Consider the following 27,754-nt stretch of genomic DNA (forward strand, 5'->3'; position numbering starts at 1 on the left):
AAATTACCAACCTACATATGAAAAGATATTTAACCTTATTAATATTCAAGAGTATGCAACATAAATCAGCAATAAGCTATATTTCCCTAATAATTTAGAAAAAAAATTTAAGTAGGATAATAGTTCCTATAAGGATTTAAGAGAAGGGGAATTATATTACTTGTAAGAATTGCTACCACCATTTTAAAAAACGAAATGACAATTTTTACTAAAATTAATTTTTAAAGTATTATACAATGTGTAATGTTTAATTTTATGTGTCAACTTGGTTAGGCTACGGTGCTCAGTTACTTGGTCAAACACCTGTCCAGATGTTGTTATAAAGATAGTTTTTTAGATGTGATTAACATTTAAATTTGTAGACTTTGAGTGAAGCATATTACCCTCCATAATGTAGGTGGGCCTCATCTAATCAATTAAAGGTCTTAAATAGAAAGACCAAGATTTTCTGAAGAAGCACTTCTGCCTCAAGTCTGTGACATAGAAACCCTGCCTGAATTTTCAGAGTGCAGATTTGGACTCGAGATTGCAACATCAACTTTCCTTTGCTGGCCTGGCCTACAGATTTCAGACTTGCCAGCTTCCACAATTGTATGAGCCAATTCCTTAAAATAAATCTCTCTATATCTATATATCTATACACACACACACACACACAGAGAGAGAGAGAGAGAGAGAGAAAGATATCTTTTCTACTGGTTCTATTTTTCAGGTGAATCCTGACTAGTACACTCTTACACAAGCAATAACAGTTATTGAAACTTATACTACAAAAATAAAATGTGTATGTGGGAGGTGTGGTGGTAGAGGGGAGGGAAAGACAGAAAGAGGAGAGAGCAAGAGAGAAAGAGCAAGAGATTGTCTTACTTGTAGTGGCAAAAGTTTTGGAAAACTTATGTGTCCTTTATTGAAAACTGTATACAAAGACAGTATAAAATACTACGCAGTTGTTAAAAAGTAACGAGTTAGTTCTAAAATTTGAGATATTTCAGCAATGTACTAAGTTAGAAAAGCAAGTTACAAAAAAAGTACATTTGTAGTAACTGAGCGAGTTAGAAGGAATGAGCCACACACTGAGTTCCAAATTAAGAGTCCTTTTATTAGCCTGCGACCCTAGAGACAGCTAATGCTCAAAGTTCTTTCGGCCCCAAGGAAGGGGCTTGATTATCTTTTATACCTTGATTTAGGTAAGTGGGAGTGCCTAGCTGAAGTGGAATTTTACAGAAGCAGAAAAGCAGGTTAGAGGAAGGGGCTGTGGGCACAGGTGGTTTCCATATAATTTAATGATCAAAGAAAAACAGGGGTGATCAGGATCCTTTTACACAATGATCAAAGGGAAACATTTTTCTTCCAATAGCAGCGGGGAGGTATGCCAAGCAGGGCTGTGATAAGGAGGGGGAAGCCAGGTTGGAGTTTACAGCTAAGATGGAGTCACTGATACTAGCCCAGGGTAGGTTATTACACATTTAACAAACTTCTGTGTTTACACAAAACAAGGGCAAAAATTTATGTTTGTTTGAAGAAGGGAAAAGTGTGGAAACAAATGTGTAGGTAGGTCCCTGTGCAATGGTCTGTAAAGGAGAGAGTGTACTAAGATTGATAATTGTATGTATGTATATACAGTTTTAAAAATGTATACATATATATGTGGGTGTATTTTTATTTTACAAAAAAGGATATGTTATGCCTGCTATTTTCGAATAGTGTTGTTTCCATTTTCTGTAGTATTAGATATTATTCCATAAGAATTTTTAGAAGCTACATGCATTCCTTTGAATGGATATGTTTTATTTAGGGAAATTCTCCCTTCTTGGTGGGCATTATTATGATTTCTATTTTCTCTAAATTATAAAAAGATAGGGACAAAACCTTGTAAATTTACATATGCATGTATATCCATTATAATGCTTTTATAAACAGTTTCTAGGATTTGATTTGTCAGGTCAGTGGGTATATAGAATTATATTTTTATTATTCTGCTACTGATACTAGTAATTGCTAGTTATATGGTGTATTATTATTATTATTTATTTTGAGACAGGCTTGCAATGTCACCCAGACTGGAGTGCAGTGGCATGATCTCAACTCACTGCAAGCTCTGCCTCCTGGGTTTAAGTGATTCTCCTGTCTCAGCCTCCCAAGTAGCTAGGATTATAGGTGTGCGTTACCAGGCTAATTTTTGCATTTTTACTAGAGACAGGGTTTCACCATGTTGGCCAGGCTGGCCACCCCATAAATTTACATATGTATGTATATCAATTATAATGTCTTTATACATAGTTTCTAGAATTTGATTTGCCAGGTCAATGGGTATATAGCATTGTATTTTTATTATTATATTACTGATACTAGTAATTACTAGTTATATGGTGAATTATTATTGTTATTATTATTATTTTTTTTGAGATAGTCTTGCACTGCCGCCCAGACTGGAGTGCAGTGGCATGATCTCAGCTCACTGCAAGCTCTGCCTCCTGGGTTTATGTGATTCTTCTGCCTCAGGCTCCCAAGTAGCTGGGATTACACGTGTGCATCACCACACCTAGCTAATTTTTGTATTTTTACTAGAGACAGGGTTTCACTATGTTGGCCACTCCTGACCTCAAGTGATCTGCCCACCTTGGCCTCCCAAAGTGGTAGAATTACAGGCATGAGCCATCTTACCCAAGATATACTATTGGTATACTATTAATATTATCAAGACAATATTTGTTTTTCTATTATTTCTGCTAATTATAGTACTACTGTTAATACAAATAATAAGATAAGGTCCTATGGAAATTTGCTTATCTTTTCTTCATACTTTTTACATGAGACTCTTGTCATTATGGCGAGTCTTTATATAATGAAATGAGCCACAAGAGTGAAGGTGGTTGGAGGTAGCTCTTAAAGGCTGTGTTGAAAATTAATATTTCCAATTGTGATAAAATGTACACACCTTTTCCATCTATCAATATTTTTACTTTCAATCATTGCCAAAGTTACGTAGAAAATTACCTTTTATCTTCAGGTCTGGGTAACTTCTATTTAAAATATTTTGATGTGCAAGTGTTCTGAAGATGATAGTGACTTTTCCTTTACTGATTGTGATGATTATTTTTAAGTAATTTAACATACCTTTCTTTGTTTTACAGTAGAAAAGAACTAAAAGGTGGCACTACATTATAACTAATCATTTCCTTTTCAGGACAAATACAGCTGAAGACTAAGTACGTAACAGGGCAGCTTTACTCTTTTAAATTAATAACAATTTGAATTGTAGGTCTTTGTAAGTTTTGCTCTTCATGCTTCTGTAATTTATAGCTTATTAATGGTATATTGCATATTACCTTAAAACATTAATACTTATAAAATGGCTTACATTTTTTCATTAATATGGAAGTTTAGCTCTTTGCAGATAGTATTTTATAGATACTTTTAAAGCATTCTAAATGTATGTATCTTCTTTTTCATTGAAAAATTACTGTGATAACATTTCCTTTGAATTTTGATGCTCACTACCTTGTATATTTCTACTGAACCGAGATAATTAGCAATAAACTTTGAGGAAAACTTAAAAATTATCTAATATTTTATTGTTAATAATACCTATGTATTGAACTATAAAATATTAATTAATCCTAAATTTTTGTTATTTATTACCATAAAGAAATATCAACTTTTTGTCTGTAATTGCCGTAGTTATTATCTCATCCTTTGACAGGTCCAGTGAGGAGGGGCATTAGATCTGGTTGCCTGTATGTTGTTATTTTGGAGAACTGTTAATAGACCTTATAAGACCTGGCTTTCTAGCCTTTCAATTTCAAGCCATGATAGTATTCTTTAATATATGATCTCATATTTCCAAAATTACAAAAGGACAGTGAAACTCTATTACCTTAATTTCAGTGAGCAAGGGCAAGAGCTCCACGTATAGGGCAGTGTATGGATTTTAATTTTTTATTCTTTTGGTATTCTCTCTACATGAACACATTTCTTCAATATTGGGTACTCTGCTGTGGAAAAACTTCTATATTGGATAATTCTGTTTTATTGTTTTAAGCTGTAGTGGGTTTATTTTTTGTTTTGTTTTTAGGTTTTTTGAATCACTATATTTTGATAAAAAACAAGCTAGAACATATATTTTGGACTTTTTTAAATTAAATAATATCCTGATTTATATTGTTTTTGTTCTTTGTATTGATTTTCTCTTTTACGTCATGCATTTTAAGTGTTTAAGATTTGGTTTTTCTCATCAAGTCTTGTTTTTGTTCTCTTTTAGAACATTGTTGGTTGTTTTAATACCTGTTCCAATGTTTGACTTTTTGTGGGGGAGGGTTCAGATTCCCTTAGTAATCTAATGAAAACTGTGAGTATTTTTTTCTGGTGTAGTCCATGCATGCATATTCAAATAAAATTTGCTTATGAATTCACTGGATTCATCACCCTGAAGCTAAACTGTAATATATATCATAACTTTAAGCATTTTCCTGTTTTTAGCCTTTATTCTTGGAAAATTAGATTAAATCTGAGTTCTTTCACGAAAGATCTAAGACCCTTCTTTTCTCCTGGCTAGGTTACATTGATCTTGATATCTAGACTGTCTCACACTGTCCAACAAGGATATTAATGGACTAATAAAGCCACTTATTGAAGGCAAATCAAAGTTTTCAACCACCCCATCTTATTTTGAACTCATAGTTTTAATTGCTAAGGCAACCAGGTAATTCCTGAATTTCTCCAGCCAGTAGTTCAGTAAGAAGCCACTTCCTAAGTTGGAATGTCATTTAGGAAGTCTCCATTAAAAATAAGTTGAGGAGAAAAAAAAAAAAAGATGAGATGGAAATATTAAAAAAATGTTGAGATTAAATAAATGATGTCTTTAAAGGTTAAATGTTTTGTCCTTATAATTCATTATAATAAGAGAAAAATAATCTTCCATTGAGAAATTTTTCTAATCTAAATACTAGACTTTGGATTTTTAATCAATAGGTCCCCAGAATCTAGAACAGTGCTTTTTGGGTGAATGAATGCTTGAGCAATTCATGAAAGAGTGAATAAACACTTTTGCTGAGATAAAAATTAGGTTTTAACATCTATAGGATGTGGAAATTATTTGCATCCTTCAATTCTATGGGTTTACTTTCTAAAAGGCTTTATAAAAATAATTAACAATATAGTATATTTTAGAAAGAAAATGAAAATAAAATTAAAGATTATATTTAAAATGTAGCCATGTAAAATTAATTATATAAGAATATTGGGAAAATGTATTTAAAAATAAAAAATCTTAACATTATAAACAGATATGTCATATCTTTTTTGTTCTTCTCTTCCTTTACTGCTTTTGTTGTTAGTGAATATTTTATAGTGTAACATTTAGATTTCTTTAATCATTTTTTTAATTGTATATTTTTAGTGATTTTCTTGGTACTTTTATTAGGCCTCAAATATACACTTTAACTTTCCATTGTCTACTTCAAATTTATACTAACTTAAGTCTAGTAAGATATGGAAACATTATTTCTATATAGCATTATTCCAATTTTTATAGTATTAATATTAGACATATTACATCTATGCATGTTACAAATCCAACAGTTTGTAACTATAATTATTACATTATAAGATTGTAAGTTTGTGCTTGCTTCGGCAGCACATATAGTAAAATAAAATTGTAAGTTTTTTTAAAGAAACTAAGAATGGACATATTCATAGCATTTGTTATATTTCTATTTATTATTTTTAGCTTTCTTCATTTTTATGGATTTGAGCTACCATCTGGGGTAATTTCACTTTTCCAACTTTGCTCTTCACCTGCCTCCTTGGGCTCTTATTGTCAGATATAGTTCTATATGTTATAGATACAACAATACAATTATATATGTGTATGTCTATATATAACAATATATGTATGTATATATATAAAACAATATACAAATAAAATGATAAAATTATATATATATATACTTGTGTGTGTATTTGGATAGAGAGAAAGCAGGGGGTTTATATATATGTATATATATGTTTATATAATTAATTCTTAAATTAACTAAGAGAAAAAATGGATTTATACTGATTAATAATTACATAATTACCTTTACCAGCACTCTGTTTTTTAATGCTAAAAATCATGGAGATTTCTTGCCTTCAGGCTAAAAAGTACCTACTTTAGTAGCTCTTAAAAGGCTGCTAGAAATAAATTATTTTAGCTTTTATCGATCTGGAAACATTTTCATTACACCTTCAGCTTTGAAAGATTATTTTTCTGGATTTAAGATTCTTGAGTTTCCTTTTTTTTTTTCTTCTTTCAGAGCTTTGACAATGTCATACTATTGCCTTTTGGCTTCCATTGTTTGTTATAAGAAGTCCATAGTTGCCGGGCGCGGTGGCTCAAGCCTGTAATCCCAGCACTTTGGGAGGCCGAGGCGGGTGGATCACGTGGTCAAGAGATCGAGACCATCCTGGTCAACATGGTGAAACCCCGTCTCTACTAAAAATACAAAACATTAGCTGGGCATGGTGGTGCATGCCTGTAATCCTAGCTACTCAGGAGGTTGAGGCAGGAGAATTGCCTGAACCCGGGAGGCGGAGGTTGCGGTGAGCCGAGATGGCGCCATTGCACTCCAGCCTGGGTAACAAGAGTGAAACTCCGTCTCAAAAAAAAAAAAGAAGTCCATAGTTAACTTTATTGGGGTTCCTTTGGATATGACTCATCATTTTTCTTGATTTCAAAAAAATATTTCAAGAAAGATTTTCTCTGTTTTTAGATTTCAATAGTTTTGCTATGATGTGTCTGGATGTGGACCTCTTTGTGTTCATTGGACTTCTTGGATATGTAGATTAATTTTTTTAAATCAAGTTTTAGAAGTTTTAGCCATTATTCTAATATTTTCTGCCTTTTTCTCTCTCTTTCTTTTCTTGTACTCCCCTTATTTGTGTTGGTGGACTTAATTGTATCCCTCAACTTTTTGTAGGTCTGTTCACTTGTCTTCATTTTTTTTCTGTTTTTCAGATTACATAATCTGTTGAGCCACTGTAGTAAAATTTTTTTTTGTTTCACTTATTGTGTTTCTCAGTTGCAAAATTTTTATTTGGTTTTTTAGAAAGAATTTTTATGTCTTTATTGAAAGTTTTTATTTGAAAAGGCATTATTATCATGCCTCTAAATGTATTTTATATCTTTTAAGCATATTTACTTAGTAAAGCTTGATTTTCTTTCAACATATTTATGATACCTGCTTTGAAGTCTTGTCTGTTTAGTCTGTTTTCTGGGCCCTTTCTATGTCAGTTTCTGTTGCCTGCCCTATTTTGTATATAGTTTACATTTTTGTTTCTTTGCCTAATAACGTTTTGTTTAAAATTAGACATTTTAGGTAATATATTGTAAGAATCCTGGATGCTGTAGCCCACCCAGAGTTTTCTTGTTGTGATCTGTTTATTCATTTGTTAAACAACTTGGCTGGACTATTGGGCTATTGTAGTGAAATCTGTTTTCCCTGCATTGTACAGCCTCTGATATTGCTCCTCAGAGCATCCACCTTTGGCCAGCAGTAGTTGCTCTTGGGATTACAGTGGTTTAAGCAGGGCTCCCTTTGACTCTCTTCTGATTTTCCTGTTAAGCTGTCTGAACTTATTTAGTATCAAACCCGGTGTAAGCCTATATTGCCAGTTGATTGCTCTATTGTCTTCAACAATGCTCTGGGACATAAATTGCTCCACAGTCTAATTCATTTTAAGTTGTGGCCCTTTCCAGAGTAATCTTTGAGACCAGCGTGTGCTGCTTGCTCTAATCCCAGTCTTCTTGTTAGCTCTTTTCTCTCTGGAAAACTTCCACCTGATCTTCAGTTTAGCTTTTCAGTCTCATGGAGCCATCATCTTCCTCTTAATTGCTTAACACCATAATTTCCACTGTTTTTCACAGTGCCTTTAGACTTGAAATTCCCCACACTCTGTTTCATAAAGTCAGTTCACTTTGCAGGGATGAGGGGAACACTTCAGATTATATGTTCGTATGGGCTACCGTTATCCTTGGTCAAAATCACTGTGCCACTGTTCTAGATCAGAGGAAGGAAGCCTGGCTCACTTTTTCAGAGTGATATTCACAAGCAGAGTGCTCAGCTGTGACAGCAGTCTCTAGTCTTCTCAGCTTTCCTCATCTGGCACATCTTACAAGTGATCTGCAGTAGGAGCTACGAGGGATCTGGTATTCTCTACCTGTTGCAACTTGATTAGAGCTTCTGCCTGTCAGTGGGAGATGGAGGGAGGAAGAAAGCCTCTGATCTCTCAACGATTCTTTCCTGACATAATACTTCTGAAACATGGAGGTAAGCTAAAGATGTGAGGTAAATGTATGCATTTCTTGTGAAAATACTATAGTCCTCAACTGGAACCTGGCGGGAAAGGGATCTTTTGTTCTTGGCTGTACCTATTCAGAGTGGAACTTCTGTCATGTTGAACTGAGGTTGAGGGAGGAAGGAAGGAAAGAAGAGAGAAAATTGTGATAAATTGCAAAGATTCACTGTTAATACTGAGATGTAATAGATTTTCTTGAATAGATGTTTATTTTGCTGTATGCTCTTTGGCCTATTTCCAGAGATATTTAACTTAAAAAAATATTGTTTCACTGGGAAGAGATTCCACAGAATTTCTCCCATCTCTATTCCAGAAATTATCTCCCCAACATGATCCTTTTCAAATCTACCTTTCTGCTCAAAGCTCTACAGCTTTCCATCTCAGTGACCCTCTTTCTGTTTTTCAGACATGCCAAATGTGATCTTGTCTCATAAAGCATTCTTCTGCCTGGTTCTTTGTGCTTGGTATTTGGTCTGACTAGATTGTTTTTTTCTGAGATGCTCACTATTATCTTGTCTCTTCTTAGCAATATTATCCCCAGCCAGCAAATTGTAAAAAGCAACATACATATTATATATTTTGTGTTTTATTCCTATATTATCTATCTCTACATAGTAGAGAATATAAGCTTCATCATATTAGAGATTTTTTTCTTCTCTTCCCAGGGCACATATTGAGCATTTGCAGGATATTACTTTTCCCTTTGACATCCATTATTTTCTATTCTTTTAGCAATTGACTGAAAACTAGAGATTGTATTCACACTTTTTTGTGGCTAAGTATATTCATCGACTACAATTTTTTGCTGTTGTTGTTACACTGGAAAGTGAACAGAAGTAATGAGTACAACTTTGGTTTTATGTGCTTAAATTGTTATTGTTCCCTCTTTGTTTTCACATTTTCTTATTTGGTGGACTAGAACACATTCATCACGTAGCTTATGGCAGTGATTTTGGATATGGTAAAACAAAATTGAATGACTTTATAGAGCAGAGCTACTTCACTAGCCTAGACTGGTCAGCATGAGAAAGTAAACTGCCTTATTTAAACTATTATAAATTTTATTATCTTAAAATATTTTACCCTAAATAATTTATATGTCATCAATAAAAATATTTAGAATAAAGGACTAAATAGATGGAGTCTACTTAAAACATCTTAGAAGGGAGAAGATTGCTTTCCTTGGTTAATTTTGTTTTATTTATACTGTTGAATACTAATGGTAACCATCTACCTCATTTATCATTTTACTTCAAATGATTGTTTTATCACACAGAATGGATGTTACTGATTTTTGGTAAATCATCTCCATGATATTGATGTGGTTTATTGTTTTCCTGTTTTACAAAGATTTTTCTATAGAGATAGGTTGCTAAATTTTATTCAATGCCTTTTCTGTATCTACTTATATAATGACATTTTTCCCCTCCACTAATTTGTTGATGTAGTGAGTTTTACAATACATGATCATAGTATTACTAGTTTTTGCTTACATTGCTAGATTCTTTTCACTAATATTTAGAATTTTTTTTTTGCCTGTGTTCAAAGCTTGCATTGGTCTATGGTTTCCTTTTTATTGCCTTATTAGACCAATAGGCATTGTAGTACAATGTTGAGTAGGTTTAATGAAAGATTACATCCTTTCTTTGTTTTTCATCTTAGAGGGAAAACGTGTAGTTTTTGATCATTGAGTATGATGTTAGCTTGTAGATGTCATTTATTGGGTAATATTTTTGATCCTTTGGGTTAAATAAAGCATACTATTAAAACTAAACTCACCTGTTTTTAAAACTTTTTTAGTATTGCTAATCAAAAATTTAAAATTATTTTTTGGCTTATGTTGGACATATTGCTCTAGAGTATATTTCCTAGTTTGTAATGTAGTACAAATATAATTTTTGTGATAGAGTAATAACTCTTACCACATTTAAAAATTCACTTCTTCACTAGGACAGGAAAAAAGACTCCACAGTGGTTACCTTATATTTCTATAGATAATTTAGTCATGGTCTCCTTCCCATTATATGTTAAAATGCTTACTTAGCCAGATGCAAGTACAGAATTGTTTCTAGATTCATATCAGCCAAAATTTCTCAGCATTCATTTATCCTCTGATGAATGCTGATGAACAAACATTAGTTACTAAGTAGCATTATACAGCAATATGATAGAAATAAATATATTATTACATTCAATTTACCACCATATTTTCTAAGATTTAAGGGCACTCATGACTAATTTTCACATTTTTTTAATGTCAAGAAACTAACAAATATTTTTCCCCTCACCTTATATTCAGCCCTGTGTTTTTGCGTAAAAAACATCAGGAAAAAATTATTAGAGGATGTGAAACAAAACGGATTTACATAACCGAAGGATATGAACATAAGCTCCTTAAGGATCTCTTTTTCAAGCCTGAAACTAATATAAAAGGAAAGCTTGCATATTGGAAACATGTAAGTATAATTAGTTTATTATTTTTCTTTGAAATATTTTTATTTAAGATATTAAAATTATAATTTATGTAGCACTATTATTTCTTCAGTCTCTGTTAAATGTCCTTCATTACATTATTGATATGTTTATATTTTCTTGATTGAAAAAAGTCATACAATTATATAGTAAAAATTTATTTTTGTGGTGCATTAATGGTATACCACAACCATTTAATAATTTATGCTTTATATATATAATTTTTATTTAGTTTTTACAAGTAGTAATAGTAATGTAAAACCACTTCTCAGTGATTGAAAACATAAATATTTGTTTGCAAAAGAGTGGTAATTCTGTGTATAACACAACATTCATTAATTGTTTTATGCTATATTATAAATTGCTTTGAAGACACAATGGAACTAGAAATTTACTTATGTTGTAAATTATGAAAGAAACTGACTTATGTTAGTTTAGCTACTATGTACCAGGCACTCTGCTAGATATTTTGCATGTGGTATGTAACTTATTTTCTATAGCACCAGAGATACATATTTTTATCCTATTTTGATAAATATGAAAAATAAGAGACATACAGGTTACTTAGCTTATCAAAAGCTAGGCAATTAAGAGGTAGGATCAGACTCCTGGTCTTCTGACTCCAGAATTCGTGCTTTTTTATTTTTATAATTTTGTTTTGATTTGAACACTAATTAATGGTAGAAATGAACACTTAGCATTATAGTACAATTAACTGGAGTGAACATTCTATAATTTCTAAAGCACTTGGTTTCTGATAAGCTCCTTCATATGTGGCTCTTTGCCTGAGTAGCCTGAGCTACAAATATTTCTATTTCATTAGCATTGTTAGAAGGGACTAAAAAGGTCCAGACTGTCCTTAGTTTTAATTCAATGGAAATGAAGACCTACGTTCCAAATATAGGATAGGTATGTCCTCAAGTCCTTAAATCCTGTGCAAGTTATTTATTGAATAAAAACATAGGATACAAAAGGCAAATATATTTCTACTCAAAACTTGTCCCTCATCAGCACTCAGTGCCAACAGTATTAATTTGCTCCAGATGATAGTATGAATTATAAAATTATAAAGTTCATGTGAAGTATGTTTTGACTTTCTGTGTAGAATATAAAATCACTGATTTCAGAGCATCTCACCTGATTTCTGTATGCTTTATAAAGAGTATGATTTCAGTGACTGTCATATATTGATAACCAATTTGTTGTGTAATGATAACTAATTTGAATATATTAGTAACCAATGTATGTGTGTAAAAATATATAAATACTATTATGTGTATATATTGTGTTGTATGCAAGTGAATATATACGTGCATGAATGAAAATAAAATATTTATTTTCCAAAGATTTTTTATTATGTGTAAAGTTATATAAAATATGCCATTGTCAGGGATTTGCAAGTATTTTGAATATTATGAAGTGTTTGAAATCTTTGCATTATTAATAATTCTGGTAATTTTATCATTATTAATGTTACTTTTAGGAACTTTTCTTTCATAGTTGATAAATATGTACATTGTCTTATGCATTTTTATTGTTTATAACCATTCATAGAATATTATAGTTGTCTTCATCTCAGTTTCTTAAAGTAATTGAAATTATTTTCAATTGTAAGTTTCAATTTTTCATAAATAATTTCTTTTTCTGTGTAAAATTATCCTTCAGTCTTCTGCTGGCTTCTTTTGTATTCTCCTCTTCAGCTCACTTAGTTGAAATGTTATTCTTTTATTATCTTTCATTATTTTTCTTATTTTATTATTTGTATAATAATTACATATTATAATTTTATTCATTATTATTTTTATTCACTTATTACTCTTTTATCTTTTTTTATTTTGAATGGTAAATATAATAAAAGAATAATATATCAACTAAGTGAGATACCTGATTTCTTGTACCTTGGAGTTTGGTTTGTAAGAAACTATAGTGATAATTGAGAAATCTAAAGGAACAGTGAAAGGTTTAAGGAGTAGGGCAAGGGGTGGGAGTGAGAAAACATGAAAATTTAATACTGAGAGTTCATAAAAAAAAAAAAGACAAAGCAGCCACAACAAAACATGCCATAAGCAAAGGAATACAAAGTATTAGCCAAGAATGCAGAATGCAGGATTCAGTAATTAGATGAAGTAATCAATGTCTGAATCTTCTCCTGTTTGGCGATAAAATGTGCTTGATGTAAAGCGTTTAAAATTTCCCATAACTATGGAACCTAAAGTGCAAAGAGCCAGAGGAGTGAGTTCGAGCTACATTCACTTAGAAAATACCACAATGCAAAATTAGATGTTCAAATAAACATCCAATGTTTATGAAGCAAGAACTAACTGTAAATGAGATACAGAACCAGAAGTCAGAAGCCATGGGGAATGAATTTGACAAAAGCAACTGGGTCAGAATAGAAGAAATGGAGGGTGTGGAACACTTACTAGGGATGTTATTTTTCCATGGCTTATAGATATTAAAGCATGGTTGTGACTTGTACAAATTAGGCTGGCATAAATACAGAACTATGGGAGTTCAATTAGATCCAATTGTAGGAATACTTGTATACTATTATGGTAGATTTTAAGAAAATCCGAATGCTAATATGAAAGATTTTGCTAGGATGTCCAAGGATATTTAAAATTGGCTTTGGTATAGTTATTCTTTTACCTTGGAGTTTACTGCTGTTCTAAGCAAAATGTATGTTCAGAGAGCAAACACAGCAATACTCCAATGGGGCTTTGGCTTCAAATTCCTTATAAAATTATAGTAACCTAGGCTGGACTGTGTGGTAATTCCTTTATTTCCTATACTTTGTTGGCATAAGTAGTCTTTTTTCATCTACTTCCTGTATTTCAAACATGAATTTTAGAAGGGATATAGTGTGAGAGATAGTCACACCCATGGGAGCCAAAAGGAAAAAGATGGGGGCATTTCCCAAAATATTTGTGTCAGAGGCAACCTAGCTCCCCTCTCTTCCTCCCTCCGCCATCCCCACTTTCTGTCACACACATCTGAGGCTTCCTTATACCGATTTAGTTCATATGTTGCAAGGAAGGAGAGAAAGTATCTGTGAAGGAAGGAAGTGATGGCTAGAAACCTTTACTGCTTCAACCATGTGGAAAGAAAAGGATCAGTCTATATGTTGTGAATTTCTATCTTTTTTGACAGTCCACTTCCTTGAGTAATGATCTAATCTTTTTCTTAGAACTTGAGCAATACCCTTTCTTCTTGAGGCATAAAAATTGAAATTTCACACCCTCTGTCTTAATCTTCTGGAGAAGGTGCCTGATTCTCCCTTGTTATCAGCAGAGGAGGAAAGTGATGTATAGGGTAACCATATACAACCTCTCTAAAAGGGATCTCTTTCTTGGAACCACTTCTAACATACTATGTTCACATCTTGTACTCTATGGCATTTTATGCCTCCAGAAAACACCTGACATAAAATAACCTAGCAGTTAGCCATATTAAAGTAAGATTTGTTTTAGAACGGCTGATTTGCTAGAATTCTAGAATATTTTTATTGATTTTTGCCTTGCTTCCAAAGATTAATATTTCTCATAACTAAGACTGATGGAACTGTATACATGCTACGTTGAGTGCCATTTTGTAAAATCAAATAAAATTAAATGTTCTCAAATACAATTCTCCCTGTGAACCCTTTCTATTAATTATTATTAAATGTATTATTCAAAAGATTTAAATATATATTTTTAAATCTGATGAGCTGTTTGTATTTAAATCTATTATAATTTTAATAAGGATTCAAAAATATAAACAAACTAATTTTTTAATCATACCAGATAGGCCAACGTTGTGGCTCACATCCGTAATCCTGGTACTTAAGAGGCCAAGGTGGATGGATCAATTGAGGCCAGGAGTTTGAGACCAGCTTGGCGAACATTGTGATAACCCATCTTTACTAAAAGTATATAAATTAGCTGGGCGTGGTTGTGCCCTCCTGTAATTTCAGCTACTTGGGAGGCTAGGGTATGAAAATCACTTGAATCTGGGAGGTGGAGTGAGCAGAAATCACACCACTGCACTCCAGCCTGGGCAATAGAGTAAGACTCTGTCACACACACACACATAGATGTGAAAAAATACATTAAGGCATAGTCAGCAAGATGTTAATAGTGTTCATAGTTAATGCAATTTTAGATAATTCTTGCTTTCTTTCTAAAGGTTTACACATTCTTTTTAAAAATTCAAATATGTTTTATTTACAAAATAAATTTTTGTTGTTGTTGTGGACAAAAACAAATACCTACATTTTTTGATAACATATAGAAATATTGTCTTCAGGTACATCTGTTTTATATTTTATACCACATCATCAGTTCTCTTCTTTTTAATTCATAAACTTTGTTAGGGCAGTATTAGTTTCATAACAAATTTGAGAAAGTACAGAAACTTTCCCAAATGCCACAATTGACATCCTACACCACAGTGGTAAATTTATTAAATAGATGAGCCCATACTGACACATCATTACCACCTAAAGTCTATAGTTTCCCTTGCGGTTCACTGTTGATGTTATACAGGTTTTAGGTTTTGACAAATGTATAATTGTATTTATTTACTATTGTAGTACACAGAATTGTTTCACTGCCCTAAAAATTATTTGTCCTTTGCCTATCCTTCTTACCTTACCCCTGTCAACCACTGATCTTTTCACTGTCTCCACAGTTTTGCCATTTCTGAAATGTCATATAGTTGAAATCATACAGTGTGTAACCTTTTCAGATTGGCATCTTTCACTTGGTAATAGGTGTTTAAGTTTTGTCTATGGGTTTTCATGTGGCTTTGAGCACTCATTTTATTTTTATCATTGAATAATATTCCATTGTATGAAAGTTCATCCATTCACCTGTGGAAGGACATCTTGGTTGCTTCCAAGGTTTGGCAATTATGAATAAAGCTGCTACAAATATTGCGTGCAAGCTTTTGTGTGAGCATGTTTTTAATTCATTTGGGTAAACACCAAGATGTACAATAGCTGGATTGTATGACAAGAATGTATACAAACAGCTGTTCTATTTTACATTCCCATCAGCAATGAATAAGAGTTCTTGTTGCTCCACATCCTCACCTTTTGATATTGTCAGTATTTTGGATTTTGGTCATTCTAATAGGTACCTAGTTGTACCTTGTTGCTTTAATTTATAATTCCCTTAATGGCATATGATGTTGAGCATTTCATATGCTTACTTGCCATCACATATATTCTTTGATGAGGTGTAATTTTCTTTTTAATATTAGACAAATGAGATAATTTGTCACTTGTCCTATGTAAGACAGGAAAGGGGATTCATTTTAATCAGGACTACTGCATTGCAGAGTACAGTAGTGCATTTACATCACAGTCTATGTAGATGGCTTTCACTAGAGTAGTGCAGAACATGGCTGGCAAGTCTAGGTGAGGTTGCTATAATTTTACACATCAAGAGCTAGTCTTATTTGATTCCTTTTTGTATTTTATATCTTACTTTAAATTCAGGTAGATATGAGTAGGGGAAGGACAGAGGGAGAATAATTAGTTCTTTAATATTACAAGCCAAAATATTGAATCTATTGCTCATCTTTTTTATCTTGTTCAACAGTAAATGATACTAAGAAAATAGTGAAGGAGTTGATTCTCTATGAGATTTAGGAAATATGGAACTGGTCACCATATTTTATAAAATAGAATGTTAAAAAAGTATGTTCAAGTATTTTTATTTTTTGGTCAATTTATCTCATTGTTTTGTGAAATGGTGTATTTCCTTATGCTGGAAAGTAAAATTTATTATTATTCGGCTTCTGAGATTTGTCCTAGCTTAACTAATGCTAAGAAAGGAGCTTTGTAGGCTGGGCATGGTGGCTCACGCCTGTAATCACAGCACTTTGGGAGGCTGAGGTGGGCAGATCACGAGGTCAGAAATTCAAGACCAGCCTGGCCAATATGGTGAAACACCATCTCTATTAAAAATGCAAAAATTAGCCAGGTGTGGTGGCACATGCCTGTAATCCTAGCTATTCAGGAGGCTGAGGCAGGAGAATCGCTTGAATCCTGACAGTGAGCTGAGAGTGCGCCACTGACTCCAGGCTGGGTGACAGAGTGAGATTCTGTCTCAAAAAAAAAAAAGGAGCTTTGTAATGACATTCTTACATCTACTCTAAAAATTGTCCATTGTTTTTGTATAAGTCTCATTTTAGGATCCCACCAGCAAAGCAATTTATTTTAAATGGATATTTACTGAATATTTGCCATGTCCCAAGCACTGCAGCAAATCATAAAATCTAAAAACTTGTAGTTAAGCAAGTTCTATGCTGGAACTTGTAGGGGATAGGAAAGAGCTAGGAAAACCTCACTGGGCAGAGGCTGATTTTATGAAGAATGGACATGAGAGAAATATACACACTGATGTACAGTTTAGTCAATTAGCCACCTGCAACCAATGGGCCTCATAAAGAAGCTGGAGTTGTCTTGAGTATTAGGAATTCTGAGAATTAGTGGTTTTTATTGTCTAATTGGGTAGAAGTATAAGGTATTTATCAGAAGAATCTATAGGGAAGACACTAGGGCTGCCAGAGATTTTTAGGTCAGCCTTTAAGGTCCAAGGAAGCAATATTGATGGCTTAGAAGGGTGGCTGTAGCCCTTGCTGGAGAAACCCACCTTTGACACCATTTATTATACCTAGCTCCATAGATGTGGATAAGAAAAGTTTGAAACCAAGTAATTGTGGAATTGGTTTTGAAAAGCAGCAAGTGGATGCTAGATTAACATATAATCTGAGGTAGAAAGCTGTGTGAATTTTCAAGGTCAGTAGAGAGATTACTGGAGAAATGAGAGAGTTGAACAGAGGGTTTAATGCCACACAATATATCCTAGAAAAGGGAAAGAGTAAGGGAAAGATACTAGGAAGTGTTCATGTCTTTGAGATCTTGATTTCAATTCTTTTGGATAAATACCCAGAAGTGGGATTGCTGAATCATATGATAGTTCTAACTTTAATTCTTTGAAGAACCTCCATCCTGCTTTTCATAGCTGCTATATCAGTTTGCATTTTCAAAAACAGTGTAAAGGAATTTCAACTTTTTCATATTCTTACCAACACTTTTTTTAACTATTGTTTTATAATAGCCACCTTAACAAATATGAGATAATATCTTATCACAGTTTTTTGATTTGCATTTTCCTGATGATTGGTTTCACTGAGCACTTTTTTATATATTTTGAGGCATTTCTGCATCTTCTTTGAAGAAATGTTTATTCATGTTCTTAGGCCATTTTTAAATTAATTCTTAATGAAAACATTTAACATAATACCTTTATTTACCTCTCAGTGCAGATAATATTTTATCTAATAATTTTGAGATTAGTAGTTTTATTTTATTATTTTCTAAATGTTATTTTCCCTCCTGACCTGAGATAAAATAATGGAGAATGTTTTTTCTCAGTCTACTTTGTCCTTTTGATAGTCCCCAAATTGCATTCTCTTACAATATTGAGAATTTTCGTGTCTTTTGATTAGCTTTCCTATAATTGGTCCAGTTTTGTAAGATTTGTCTCTCTAGTTATTATGAATAATAGTGGTTCTCAAAGTGTAGTTCAGGAACAACCTTAGGTTTCTGACATCTTTTTAAAGGATCCAGCATAGCAATATGGCATTTATAATAATACTAAAACAGCATTCACTGCTTTGACTCTCATTCTCTCATCACTTCATCATGGAGTTTTTCCAGAGGCTGCATGATGTGATATAAGAAGAGACTGAATATATAAGCAGATATGAATATCTGTTATTTATCAAGCCAGACATTAAACCTATTCTTAAAAATATAGACAAACCCCACTCTTAACAGTAATTTTTAAAAATATAAATCTGTTTTGTAAAAATGTGCAATTTCATGAAAATAAAATGTGTTTCTTGTTATTTTAAATAAATTAATACATACTTTAAACATTTTACACTTTGAATTACTAATATGGGACATATTGATAGAATATAAGACACATAAATAATTTTAAGGGCCTTAAAATTTTGAAGCATATAAAGGAGTCCTGTGACCAAAAAGTTTGAGAACCTCTGCTAAACATCTCCATCAGATATAATTTGTATCATTTCTTTTTAAGTTTAACTTTTATGATAAAGTAACATGTAGATTAGGAATGTTTTGGATAAACTTCTAAGTTAGCAGTAATGACCTAAATGTATTTTTACATTTTTTATTTGCTATAGTCCATATGATCAGGCTGTAGTTATATATGGCTATGATTTTAGAGTACAAAGTGTCCAATATTGAATATGCTGTCTACATAAAAAAGCATTCTTACTCATTAGCTGGAATTCCTGTGCTTAATATAATTTGCTTATAAGATTTATTTAGGAATAATATATTTAACAAATTTCTTTCCAGATATCTTAGTTATAATAGTTCAAAACACATATGCCTTTAAATAACTTTACTAATGTTACATTTTAAAGGCAAAATTTTTTCATACATGTCATAGATATGTATGTAGAGACATGAGTAAAATTTTACATGAACAGTTCTAAGAGAAATAACAAAGAAGAAAGAGAATACAGTAGTTAGAATTGGGAGTAATCATCCCTAATAGCAGTGACTTAAACAAAAAACTTTTTTCACAAATAAAAATCAAGAGATAGACAATGCATAGCTTGTATAACAACTCTTTATCATAATGTTCTCAGAGTTCTTTATTTTTTCTATCCTGTTGCTCTACCATATGCAGCTTCTATTTTGAAGGTACTCTCGTGGTCCACAGTAGTTTCACCAGATCCACTCATATGCTTTCATTCTACCAACCAGAAGAAAAAGGGAATAAAGAAGAGGGCAGAGCGGTTGTGTTCACTTTATGGGAACTTCCTAGAAGCTGCCATGCAAAACTCTGCTTATATCTGGTAGGCCACAAGTTGGGCATATGGCTACAAGAGGCTAAGAAATATAGTCTCATTCAGACCATCCAAATGCCCAGCTAAAACATGGGTTTCTTTTATTGTAGAATGATTGGAATGACTATTGAAGGACAATTTCAAACATTTGCGTGTACCCTTTCCAAAAACAGCACAAAGCGTCTACCAAAGGGAGAAAACCTAAAAGCTTACATCACTATAATGGCAAAAATTCCATCATTTCTGGTTGTGGCAGTAACTGATGTTTTCTCTCTAATATCTATCATATTTCTCTTCCTCTGCAATAGCATCCCAAAATTTTAGCTGTCTGGATTAATCTGCATTTCTCAGCTTCTCTAGCAATTAAGTATTGCCGTGTGTATTAGTTTTCTATTGGTGTTGTAGCAAATTACTACAAATTTGATGGCTTAAAACAAGATAAATGTATTCTTTTGTATTTCTAGAATACTAAAATTGATTTGACTTTGCTAAATCAAATTGTTTACATGGCTGGTGTATTTTGAAGTCTCCAGGGAAGAATCTTTTTTCTTGCCTATTCTAGTTTCTGGAAGGTACCTGTACTCTGTGGCTTGTGATCCCTACCTCACATCACCCTAACCTTTTGCTTCTGTCGTCTCATTTCTTACATCCTCTCTAATGTCCTGCCTCCCTCTTATAAAGACTCCTATTATTTTATCAGGCACACCACAATAATCAACTCATCTCAACATCCTTAATCACATCTGCAAAGATCTTTTTGCCTACAAAGTGTTATGAACTAAATGTCTACCCTCAAAATTCATATGCTGAAATTCTTATCTCCCATTGTGGCTATATTTGGAGATGGGGACTCTAAAGAAGTGATTAAGGTTAAATGAAGTCATAACGATGGGCCCTGATCTTATAGGATTAAGAATACCCCCCAATGCACCTCATGTGCACACGCTTAGGAAAGACCATATTGGGACATAGTGAGAAGGCTGTCACCTGCAAGCCAGTAACTGAGCCCTCATCAGAAGCTGAATCAGATGGAACCTTTACCTTGGACTTCCAACTTTCAGACCTGTGAGAAAAAGAAAGACTATGTTTTAAGCGACTCAGTCTATGGTATTTTATGGAAGCCCTACCCAACTAATATACAAGGTGACATTCACAGGGTTCAGGAGAATAGAACATAGATGATTTGGCAGCCCTTCTTTCAGCTCACCATGCCATGTCATAATGGAAGTATTTGGCAGATTCTGAGAAATTTTCCCAAAAGACAGTTGGCAATGGATTTTGTCTTTTCTTTCTGTCTTCCTCCATCCTGTGGCTTGGAACTTCATTTTTCACCATGAATATGAAAGCCACATATGAGTAGAAACTTGGAAATATCCTGGATTACAGAAAATTGCAGAGTTTTCAAACCAGCCTTGGTCTTTTCACATTTGGAAGTTTATATGAGATGGAAGTACTCCTATATTGAATAAGTCATTACTTTCAGCTAAACTTAATTCAAATTTTTTTTAACTGTACGTTAGGTTCTGGGGTTCATGTGTAGATCATGCAGGATCATTGCGAGGTACACACATGGAATGTGGTTTGATGCCTCCATCCCCCCGTCACCTACATCTGGCATTTCTCCCGTGTATCCCTCCCTGACCTCCTCACCCTCCTGCCGTCCCTTCCTAACCCCTGCAACAGACCCCAGTGTGTGATGGTCCCCTCCCTGTGTCCATGTGTTCTTATTGTTCAGCACCTGCCTATGGATGAGACCATGCGTGTTTGATTTTCTGTTCTTGTGTCAGGTGGCTGAGAATGATGGTTCCCAGTTTCATCCATGTCCCTACAAAGGACACAAACTCATCATTTTTTATGGATGCATAGTATTCCATGGTGTATATGTGCCACATTTTCTTTGTCCAGTCTATAGTCAATGGGCATTTGAGTTGCTTCCAGATCTTTGCTATTGTAAACAATGCCACTATGAACATACCAGTGCATGTCTTTATAATAGAATGATTTATAATCCTTTGGGTATATAACCAGTAATAGGATTGCTGGGTCAAATGGAATTCTACTGCTAGGTCCTTGAGGAAGTGCCACACTGTCTTCCACAATGATTGAACTAGTTTACACTCCCACCAACAGTATAGAAGTGTTCCTATTTCTCCACATCCTCTCCAGATTTTTTAATGATCGCCATACTAACTGGCATGAGGTGGCATCTCAATGTGGTTTTGATTTGCATTTCTGTAATAATCAGTGATGATGAGCATAGTTTCATATGTTCCTTGGCCTCACTCATGTGTCTTCTTTTGAAAAGTGTCTGTTCATATGCTTTGCCCACTTTTGGATGGGTTTGTTTGTTTTTTTCTTGTAAATCTTAGTTCTTTGTAGAGTCTGGATAATAGCCTTTTGTCAGATGGGTAGATGGCAAAAATTTTTTCCCATTCTGTTGGTTGCCATTTCACTCTAATGATTGTTTCTTTTGCTGTACAGAAGCTCTGGAGTTTAATTAGGTCCCATTTGTTTATTTTGGCTTTTGTTGCCAATGCTTTTGGTATTTTATTCATGAAATCCTTGTCTATGCCTATGTCCTGCATGGTTTTGCCTAGGTTTTCATCTAGGGTTTGTATGGTGTTAGGCCTTATGTTTAAGTCTTTAATCCATCTGGAGTTAATTTTAGTGTAAGGTGTCAGAAAGAGGTCCAGTTTCTGCTTTCTGCACACTGCTATCAGTTTTCCCAACAACATTTATTAAACAGGGAATCCTTTCCCCATTGCTTGTTTTTGTCAGGTTTGTCAAACATCAGATTGTTGTAGATGTGTGACATTACTTCCAGGGCCTCTGTTCTGTTCCATGATCTGTATCTCTGTTTTGGTACCAGTACCTTGTTGTTTTGATTACTGTAGCCTTGTAGTATAGTTTGAAGTCAGGTAGTGTGATGACCCCGGCTTTGTTCTTTTTGCTTAGGTTTGTCTTGGCTATGCAGGCTTTGTTTTGGTTTCATATGACATTTATGGTGTTTTTTTCCAGTTCTGTGGAGAAGGTCATTGGTAGCTTGATTGGGGATAGCATTGGATCTATAAATTACTTTGGGCAGTATGTCCGTTTTCACAATATTTATTCTTCCTAACCATAAGCATGGAATGTTTCTCCATCTGTTTGTGTTGTCTCTTATTTCCTTGAACAGTGGTTTGCAGTTCTCCATGAAGAGGTCCTTTACATCCTTTGTTAGTTGTTTTCCTAGGTATTTTATTATCTTTGTAGCAATTGTGAATGGCAGTTCATTCTTGATTTGGCTCTCTTTAAGTCTGTTATTGGTGTATAGAAATGCTTGTGATTTTTGCACATTTATTTTGTATCCTGAGACTTCGCTGAAGTTGCATATCAGTTTGAGGAGATTTTGGGCTGAGACGATAGGGTCTTCTAAATATACAATCATGTCATCTGCAAATAGAGACAATTTGATTTCCTCTTTTCCTAATTGAATACCCTTTATTTATTTATTTATTTATTTATTTATTTATTTTGTGCCTAATTTCTCTGGCTAGAACTTTCAATAGTTTATTGAATAGGAGTGGTGAGAGAGGCCACCTTGCCTTGTGTCAGATTTCAAAGGGAATGCTTCCAGTTTTTGCCCATTCAGTGTGATATTTGCTGTGGGTTTGTTGTAAATAGCTTTTATTGTTTTGACATATGTTCCTTCGATGCCTAGTTTATTGAGAGTTTTTAGCATAAAGGGCTGTTGAATTTTGTCGTAGGCCTTCCCTGCATCTATTGAGATAATCATGTGGTTTTTATCTTTGGTTCTGTTTATGTGGTGGATAACGCTTATAGACTTGCATATGTTGAACCAGCCTTGCATCCCTGGAATGAAGCCTACTTGATCGTGCTGGATAAGCTTTTTGATGTGCTGTTGCAATCAGTTTGCCAGTATTTTATTGAAGATTTTGTATATGTGTACATCATGGAGATTGGCCTGAAGTTTTCTTTTCTTGTTGATTCTCTGCCAGGTTTTGGTATCAGGATGATGTTGGGCTCATAAAATGATTTGTGAAGAATTCCTCTTTTTGTATTGTTTGGAATTGTTTCAGAAGGAATGGTACCACCTCCTCTTTGTACACCTGGTAGAATTCGGCTGTGAACCCATCTGCACCTGGACTTTTTTTGGTTGGTAGGCTATTAATTGCTGTCTCAACTTCAGCCCTTGTTATTGTTCTATTCAAGGTTTCAACTTCTTCCTGGTTTAGGCTTGGGACGGTGCAAGTGGCCAGGAATTTATCTATTTCTTCTAGGTTTACTAGTTTTTGTGCATAAAGTTGTTTGTAGTAATCTCTGATTGTAGTATATCTGTGGAATCAGTGGTGAAATCCCCTTTATCATTTTTTATTGCATCCATTTGATTCTTCTCCCTTTTCTTTTTTATTAATCTGGCTAGCGGTCTATCTATTTTGTTGATCTTTTCAAAAAACTAACTCCTGGCTTTATTGATTTTTTGAAATGTATTTTTGTGTCTCTATCTCCTTCAGTTCTGCTCTGATCTTATTTATTTCTTGTCTTCTCCTAGCTTTTGAGTTTTTTTGATCTTGCTCCTCTAGCTCTTCAATTTTGACTATAGAATGTCAATTTTAGAACTTTCCTCACTTCTCATGTGAGCATTTATTACTATAAATTTCCCTTTAGACACTGCTTTAAATGGTGTCCCAGAGGTTCTGGTATGTTGTGTCTTCATTCTCGTTGGTTTCAAAGAACATCTTTATTTCTGCTTTCATTTCATTGTTTATCCAGTCGACATTCAGGAGCCAGTTGTTCAGTTTCCATGAAGCTGTGCGGTTCTAAGTTAGTTTCTTAATTTTTAGTTCTAATTTGATTGGCCTGTGATCTAATAGATTGTTTGTTATGATTGCCATTCTTTTGCATTTGCTGAGGAATGATTTACTTCCAATTATCTGGTCAATTTTATAGTAGGTGCAATACGGTACTGAGAAGAATGTACATTCTGTGGATTTGGGGTGGAGATTTCTGTAGATGTCTGTTACATCTACTTGATTCAGACCTTAGTTCAAGTCCAGGATATCCTTGTTAATTTTCTGTCTTGTTGATCTGTCTAATATTGACAGTGGAGTGTTAAAGTCTCCCACTATTATAGTGTGGGAGTCTAAGTCTCTTTGTAGGTCGTTAAGAACTTGCTTTGTGTACCTGGGTCCTCCTGTATTGGGTGCGTATGTATTTAGGATCATTAGCTCTTCTTGATGTATTGATCCTTTTACCATTATGTAATGCCCTTATTGTCTCTTTTGATCTTTGTTGGTTTAAAGCCCATTTTATCATAGACTAGGTTTGCAACTCCTGCTTTTTTTTGCTCTCTATTTGCTAGATAAATCTTCCTCCATCCCTTTCTTTTGAGCCCATGGGTTTTGACTTTTTATCTAATTTGCCAGTCTGTGTCTTTTGATTGGGCCATTTAGCCCATTTACATTTAAGGTTAATATTGTTATATGTGAATTTGATCCTGCCATTTTGATGCTAGCTGGACGTTTTGCCCATTAGTTGATGCATTTTTTTTTCATTGTGTCAATGGTATTTACTATTTGGTACATTTTTGGAGTGGCTGGTACTGGTTGTTCCTTTCCTTGTTTAGTGCTTCTTTCAGGAGCTCTCATAAGGCAGCCTTCATGGTGACAAAATCTCTCAGCAATTGCTTATCCATAAAGGATTTTCTTTTTCCTTCGCTTAGGAAGCTTAGTTTGGCTGGATATGAAATTCTATATTGAAAGTTCTTTTCTTTAAGGATGTTGAATATTGGCCCTCAGTCTCTTCTGGCTTATATGGTTTCTGCTGATAGATCCGCTGTGAGTCTGATGGGCTCCCCTTTCTGGGTAACCTGACTTTTCGCTCTGACTGCCCTTAGCATTTTTTTCTTCATTTCATTCAACCCTGGTTAATCTGACGATTATGTGCCTTGGTGTTGCTCTTCTTGAGGAATATCTTTGTGGTGTTCTCTGTATTTTCTGTACTTGAATGGTGACCTTGCTTGCTAGATGGGGGAAGTTCTCCTGGATGATATCCTGAAGAGTGTTTTCCAGCTTGGATTCATTCTCTCTGTCACATTCAGATACACCTATCAAACATAGATTAGGTCTTTTCACATACTCTCATATTTCTTGGAGGCTTTGTTCATTTATTTTCACTCATTTTTCTCTAATCTTGCCTTCTCATTTTATTTAATTGAGTTGATCTTCAATCTCTGATATCCTTTTTTCTGCTTGGTCGATTCGGCTATTGAAAGTTGTGTATGCTTCACGAAGTTATTGTGCTGTGTTTTTCAGTCCATCAAGTCATTTATATTCTTCTCTAAGCTATTTATTCTAGTTAGCATCTCATCTAACTCTTTTTCTAGGTTCTTAGTTTCTTTGCATTGGGTTAGCATATGTTCTTTTAGCTCTGAGAAGTTTATTATTACCCACCTTCTGAAGCCTGTTTCTGTCAATTCATCAGATTCATTCTCCATCCATCTTTGATCCCTAACTGATGAGGAGTTGTAATCCTTTGGAGGAGGAGAGGCGTTCTCGTTTCTGGTGTTTTCATCCTTTTTATGCTGGTTTCTTCCCATCTTAGTAGCTTTATCTACCTGTGGTCTTTGTAGCTGGTGACTTTCAGATTGGGTCTCTGAGTGGACATCCTTTTTGTTGATGATGAAGTTATTTTTTTCTGTTTCATAGTTTTCCTTCGAACAGGCCCCTCTGTTTCAGGACTGCTGGAGGTCCACTCCAGACCCTGCTTACGTGGGGATCACCTGTGGGGGCTGCAAAACAGTAAGGGTGTCTGCCAGTTTCTTCTTCTGTTATCTTTGTCTTAGAAGGGTACCTGCCAGATGTCAGCCTGAGCTGTCCTTTATGAGGTGTCTTTTTGGGTATAAGGGGGTTGGAAAGCTGCTTGAGGAGACAGTCTGTCCCTTATAGGAGCTCAAATGCTGTGCTGGGAGCTCTGTTGTTCCATGCAGAGCTGCTGGGCAGGTTCTTTTAAGTCTGCTGCAGCGGAACTCATAACCACCTCTTTTCCCAGATGCTTTGTCCTAGAATCGTCAGCTTTATTTATAAGTTCCTGTGGTGCTGCTGCCTTTTTTCATAGATTCCCTGCCCCACACAGAGTGGTCTAGTCACAGTCTGCCAGCAAAGGTATTGCTGAGCTGTCACAGGTTCTACCCAGCTGCTGTATGAACTGCCTTGGTAGTGGCAGACTGCCTTGGTAGTGGTGGTTTCCCTACCCCCCACTGAGCTGGACCGTCCTGGGTCCAGGTGCACTTGCTGTGAAACTCTCCATCCAGAGAATTTCCCATTGCTTGTTTTATGGGGCTGGTACCTGCTGAACCAGATCACCTGGCTCCCTGTCTCAGCTCCTTCCTTTCAGTTGAATGGGTATCTCCATCTCCCAGGCGTTCCAGGCTGCCCAGATTTGTGTGAGTTTCTGTGTGTCAACCCGGCACCGGCTGAAACCGCCGTGCTGAAAACTCGTGTTACTTTTTGGCCCAGGAGTCTCCTGGTCTGTGGGCAGTGAAAATTTGTTTGGAAATGCAGTGGGCACTCACCCTCTGTGTTGTTCTTGCTGGGAACTGCACTCCGGAGCTTTTCCTATTTGGCCATCTTGGATCCTCCTCAAATTGTTATACTGGTAGATGTCCAGTCTGCTTCACTTAGACAAGATACAATAACTCATAGTCTAGAAAACTATAGCTAAAGTATAACATATTCACTTTCCACATACCTAGCATATAAAGTGGCATAGAAATAGCATACTTATAATAAAACTCTAATTTGGAAAAGGAGACTGCAAAAGTCTAATTTGGAAAAGGGAAACACAGTTGTTTCTGCCCCCATAGCAGTTACCAAATCAGTCTGATAGGAATAGTAAACACACTTCTTCTCTTGAAATAGTGTAAACACATCTGGAAAATCTATATTTTCCCTGTGAAAATATCTTACCTGTCTATTAGTATTTATGGCAATATCAAAAGTAGGTATTAGAGAATTTGTTCCTCCTGAGTGTTGGAGTTTCATAGTCTTTTTTTTTTTTTTTTTTT

At 34.4% G+C, this 27,754-nt stretch overlaps 1 protein-coding gene across 1 annotated transcript in view; it reads left to right on the forward strand.

The window, feature by feature from the left end:
- The window catches only part of LRRIQ3 (leucine rich repeats and IQ motif containing 3), a 145,359-nt gene that overhangs the window by 51,113 nt on the left and 66,492 nt on the right, over positions 1-27,754 (forward strand). Inside the window, exon 5 of the mRNA XM_017531782.2 lies at positions 10,634-10,790. Coding sequence (XP_017387271.1) covers positions 10,634-10,790 — 157 coding nt within the window. The remainder of the gene's footprint in view (positions 1-10,633; positions 10,791-27,754) is intronic.

Source organism: Cebus imitator, unplaced genomic scaffold (assembly GCF_001604975.1).
Source record: "Cebus imitator isolate Cc_AM_T3 unplaced genomic scaffold, Cebus_imitator-1.0 Scaffold3, whole genome shotgun sequence".
NCBI classification, from domain to species: domain Eukaryota; kingdom Metazoa; phylum Chordata; class Mammalia; order Primates; family Cebidae; genus Cebus; species Cebus imitator.